This window comes from Camelina sativa, chromosome 7 (assembly GCF_000633955.1).
Source record: "Camelina sativa cultivar DH55 chromosome 7, Cs, whole genome shotgun sequence".
Taxonomy (NCBI): Eukaryota; Viridiplantae; Streptophyta; class Magnoliopsida; order Brassicales; family Brassicaceae; genus Camelina; species Camelina sativa.
The window spans coordinates 6,811,673-6,817,533 of NC_025691.1; the positions used below are offsets into that span (position 1 = coordinate 6,811,673).

Sequence of the window (5,861 nt, forward strand, 5' to 3'; positions counted from 1 at the left end):
ATATATATATATATATATATATATATATATATTTGGTTCTTGTAGATCACAAGCCTTAGAAGGAACGCTTACGAGGATGTTGAGTTTTCCTTGGAAGAAGGATGAAACAGTTTCCATGAGTTTCTCTCTTGGTCACGAGAAGTAACGTCGCAGACAGAAGCGGTGACCTGAAACCCTATTGCTTGCCACTCACGTAAGCGTTCTTGAAGCTGAGTTTCGTCTCTGGCACATGTGTGGACTCTTGCTCCCATCATAGATAGTTCCTCCACCACAGCTTCCCTGTTTATGATCTCACAGGTAAACATAGTTATTTGTATATATCACAACACAATAAAAGAGCATATAAGATGAGGACTGACCCGATTCCTTTAGTGCCACCGGTAACAAGAGCAGTCATACCTTGAAGACTCCATCTTTTATCCATTTTTCTTGTACGTTGCTTGAGTGGCCAGAAATGCCACAGATTTTATGTATACAATGAATTTGAAATCAGATAAGTGTGAATTAGTGAATATGTTTATAATTTTGTGGTGGAAATATTTTCTTTTAATGTCTAAGATATATAGTGAGTGGTCCGGAGACAACATTCTAGTTTGTTCTAAAAGTCTTAACACATGGATAGGGACATAGGGTTCTTCTCCCTTAGTTTCTTTTATAAAACTTTTCTTACGACTTTTTATATCATCTATGTAATTTTCATACTTAAGATAAGCTTCAAATTAGTTGGTAATTAAGACATTTTTTCTCCAATGGAAAAATAAGTTAAATGTTTCTCTCATACTTTCAGCGCGGCGAATGATAATGGATCTTTTGTAAAACAGAGAATAAGTCAAGGAAAGAAAATTCAAGCTTTTAATTTGCATTCACCTTCACCTTTTGATAGATGTTTTGTGATGGCTCTTTCACAGTAGAGACACCGGTAATGTCACATACTTCTGTATTTGGGCTTGATACCATATATGTTTCTATTGGAGTCCAAGTTGTGCTCTTATGGTTAGGATGCAATTTTCAAAGCTTATCTTATTGTATGACTTTAAATCTCATTTGGTGTAAAAATTTTACAACTACAAACCTGCCGAAGTTCATTTCTTCCTCATGCTATGAATATTTACAACGCTAAGAGAGGCTGCTCTATACAAAAGAAGTTGTCTAGGATCTCTCAACTTAATTATGCTAATCTTTTCTATGTAGGATGCGACTAGAACTAATCTTCAAAGTAGTATACTGAAATCTTGACCATTCTTGATATCAAATAGAAGCAGAGCAATAGGGTAAAAAAGTATGATAAAGAGAGAAGAAAGACAAACACGATTCCACTGGCTCCACCGGTCATAAGAGCAGCCTTTTTTTGAAGACACCATCTGCTGTTACCCATCATTATCTATGACTTATCACAAACCAGAGACTCAAAAGTTTATATATAGGATGAAGATAGATCATTAGGTGGATACATTAATATGAAGATAGATCTCTAAAACATTTGTAAATTAGGTGTATATATTAATTAAGCAGCATGGTAAACATAAACGTGATCAACATTGGCCACCTAGTGATAGTGAGAAAATGCGGAAAATGCGGAAAATACCACCCAATGCTGAGGACAAAAGTCTCTCCATATCAATTCCGACAGTACCATGAGAGCTTGTTCCAAAAACCAGCTAGTTCCTCCAATATGGTATGTTTTACTTGAGGATTGCATTCTCATAAGCAAAATAACAATAGGGAACTGGCAAAACTAGCATATAGTACCAAAAGGGAAGATGACGTTTTAAGACTCTTGTATGTTTTGTGCACTAGCACTAGCACCGACGTATTATTTGTTTTATTGTGTTCCATTGGACAACACACACAAGACAAAACCTGGCTCAAGCATGTGGTTGATAGGAGAAGCCATTTACAGTGAGACCTCCATCAATACAAATGGTCTGACCAGTTATATACGAAGCTGCAGGTAGACACAAAAAAGCCACAAGTGATGCAACCTCTCTTGGTTCTCCCGCGCGACCAAGTGGAGTTCTACTAAACAATGCCTTTCTGTAATTGATGTCACCAAGAAACTTAAAGAAACAAAATTAAGAGATGATTAGAGGGATTGACGATGTTAACTTACTAATAATGTTAAAATTTATGTTCTTTTTCTTTATTACAGGTTGAGCCAGAGCAGTGTTGATAAAATTAGGAGCAACAGCGTTGGCTCTTATTCCATCTCTTGCCCATTCACATGCCAAGTTTCTTGCTAGCTGATTCAGAGCTCCTGTACATTCACACAGAAGAACAAATGTATATTTCTAATAATGAAACACATATCTAGTATTATTATTAACTGCATGCGTCTAATAATACTTGGAGCAATCTATGTACCTTTGGTTAAACCATAGATGGATCCACAGTTAATTGATACAACCCCTGCCATAGAGGAAATGAAAACAATGTTTCCAGAGCCTGAAGCCTTTAGGAGAGGATGTGAAAGCTGGCTAAGATGGTAAGCAGACTCCAGATTTGTTGACATATGGAAGGAGAAATCATCTGCCACATATTCTGTAGTTGGCTTTGTGAGAATCGTACCAGCGTTGTTCACCTATGTTGAATCAAAAGAGTTAAACAGCAATCATGTTCACTCCATATAACTTAGCTTCTCAAAATTAAAAAATTTACTTACAAGAATGTTGAGCTTGCCATCAAACAGCGATGACACGGTTTGCATGAGTGCTTCCCTCTCCGGACGAGAGGATACATCACATTTTGAACCACTCACTTGAAACCCTCTCTTTTCCCATTCGCTTAAATTTGCTCTGAGCAGCGTTTCAGATATGTCGCATACATGGATTTTGGCTCCAAAACTGGCTAGCTCCTCTACAATGGCATGCCTAAATAATCCCACAAACATAAATTCCTTAAAGTCTTGATCATTTTGGATGTCAAATAGAAGCAGAACAATAGGGTAAGAATATGATAAAGAGAAAAGAAAGACAAACCCGATTCCTCCCGCTCCACCAGTCACAAGAGCAGTCATACCTTGAAGACTCCATCTGCTGCTTTCCATTATTATCTATGACTTATCACTAACCAGAGGTTCCACAGATCATATATATAACAATTAGGAAATGGGATGAAGTAAATCACTGAAATTGAAACAATAATTAAGCATCCATACAAAACATAAAATGTGATAAACATTGACCAACTCATTATAGTGACATATGTACTTTGTTTCACACGTAAATAAAAAAAAAGGACCCATCCTTTGACACCAATGCTGAGGACAAAAATCTCTCAACATCAATTCTGACAATACCATGATAGATCTTTAAGTCTATATCTAGGAATTGGACCACAATCCTAAATAATCAAAGACCATTGTCACCATTCGTATAATACATATGGATATTGCATCATTTTGTAATAAATCAGCAAAAGCAAATAATAATTGCCTCAAGGCCTAAGATTTCAGACCAAACCAGACAACGGATCACACCATTAGGTATTGGCCAAAGTGGATAATGAATTTAGATATTGAACTCTCATTCACCACAAGCATAAATTTTTTAGAATCTTCAAGAAACAGACCATAGAGAATAACAAGAAGAAGACGAATCCAATCCCTCTGGCACTGCCAGAGAATATGGAAAGAAACTTATCTAAACTACATATATGTGTTTTAAGGCAGAGACCTAAACGAGAAACCGTTGACAGTGGCATATATGAAGCTGCAGGAAGACAGAGAAATACCACAAGAAAGGAGACTTAATTAGCCATTCCAACAAGCCCCATGAGTGGCAGAGTCACCACCTTTTCTTCTGAGTCTTTCTCACTGAGGAAGTAAAACATTTTCACATAAGCTAAAATTGAGTAGTAATAAAATATTTATTTATATTCATAGTACTAAGGAGATACTTTTAGTTTTGGCCTTACATTGTTAGTTAGTGGAGTTGTGATGAATCAAGGAAAAACATAGTATGAGTGCAGGTTCAAGACACAGAATACAATCCACTGAACACTCATGGACGAGTCACGAAACATAAATTTTTGTTATCATAAAAGTCATGACATGAAAAGTTCCTCGACAACTTTCCACCACATGAACAATCAAAATTATAATTAATAGACTTAATCCCGCCATCTGATGCTAAATTATCTTTTTAATTAATAGTAGCTTTTGTAGCACAACGTAAATACTCAGTAGAGCAGAAGGCAGAAAGCTGTTTAAGTCTCATATGAACAACTGTCTTTCACGGGAGAAACAAGATAAACTAAGGATCCCAATGAAACTAGTAAAACGATAGAGTGGCCTAGTCATGTTGTGGGAAGAAATCATTTATTGACATTCCTCCATCAACACAAATAATCTGCCCTGTAATATATGATGATGCAGGTAGGCATAAAAAAGCAACTGCAGAAGACACCTCACTAGGTTCACCAAGCCGACCAAGAGGAGTTACTGAGTACACTTCTTCCAGGTAGTCTTTGTTGCTAAGGACCTGAGACCAAAAGACGAGAATCATCAAACTTCGTGTCCACGGGGCCACAGCATTGATCCTTCTATTGTCCTTGGCCCACTCGCAAGCCAAACTTCGTGTTAGTTGATTGATTGCTCCTAAAACACAAACGGAAACAAAAAGATTCAAAAGTCTTATTGGTTTATTGCTCCTTATAGCACCAAAACATCTTAGTAAAAGTTGAATAGAATATATATTTCTTTGTTTCCAGCAAAACTAAATACCTTTTGTTGCAGATTGTACCGACATATTCTTGAGAGAGACAAAACCAGAAACAGAAGAGATGGACACAACACTCGCAGCCTCAGATGCTCTAAGAAGCGGATAAGCAAGTTGGCATAAATGAAAAACGGATTCGAAATTTGTCGACATGAGAGTTGAAAATTCACCAGCAGTAAACTCTACCATTGGTTTCCTAATGTTTGTCCCAACATTGTTTACCTAAAAAGCATCAAGATTTGAAGACAAGATATTATTTTTTTAATAGAATTGTTTCTCAGAGACAAACTAGCGAACACTTTATGTGCATTATCTCTGAGTAGCGAACACTTTATATGAAGCTTCCCGTCAAAGTCAGATGACACAGTCTCCATCAACGCCTCTCGCTGAGCTCGATCAGAGACATCACAAACAGACCCAGCAATTCGTAAACCAGAACTGTTCCAGTCTCTCAAACAATTCTCCATCTCGCTCTCATTCCGAGCACAAGTGTGAACCTCTGCTCCAAGACCAGCAAGTTCCTCCACAATCGCACGCCTGTACTTAAACAGTAACACACACACACTCGTCTGAGAATTCGCGTTTGATTAAAAGGCTTACACTTGTTGAAATTTGGAAAAAGATGCGAAGAGAGACAAACCCAATCCCGCGAGTACCGCCGGTGACAAGAGCAGTTTTCCCCTGTAGAGACCATCTCTCGGAGCTCTGCGTTGCGCAACGGACGTGCACGGAAGATTGTTGTTGGGTTTGTAGTTTTATGCGTTTGATAGAGAGGTACAAGTGAGGTTTAAAGGAAGAAGAAGAAGAAGCAAGAAAGTGAAGGTTTTGAGGTGGATTTGTGTACAAGTGAGAAGCCATTGATGCAGAGCAGAGCTCATGTTTCAGCCTTTTCAAAGTGTTCACCTGTATTTATCTGACAGCATTGCCTAACTTTAGAAAACTGAAAATTGGAATCAAAGTCAACACCAAGAGAGAGAGAGATGGGGTCAATACTTTTTGGACCGTTCAGATTATGGTATTGGTTTACAAAATTCGGTTTTGCTTTTCAATTTCAAAACTGATTTTGTTCGGTTTATATGACGGTTAAGTGGTTTTTTTGATTATAGAGAGGGTTTGTGGGTGAAAAATAAAGAGATTACATCATGG

General features: G+C 37.4%; 1 protein-coding gene and 1 pseudogene across 1 annotated transcript in view; both read right to left on the reverse strand.

Annotated features, from left to right (window-relative positions):
* LOC104700578 (tropinone reductase homolog At2g29150-like) overlaps window positions 1-489 on the reverse strand; it is a 3,647-nt gene extending 3,158 nt beyond the window's left edge. Inside the window, exon 1 of the mRNA XM_010416106.2 lies at window positions 70-489. Within this exon, the coding sequence (XP_010414408.2) occupies window positions 70-117 (48 nt within the window). The 5' untranslated portion in view covers window positions 118-489. The remainder of the gene's footprint in view (window positions 1-69) is intronic.
* On the reverse strand, window positions 1,403-5,632 carry LOC104700580 (annotated as a pseudogene).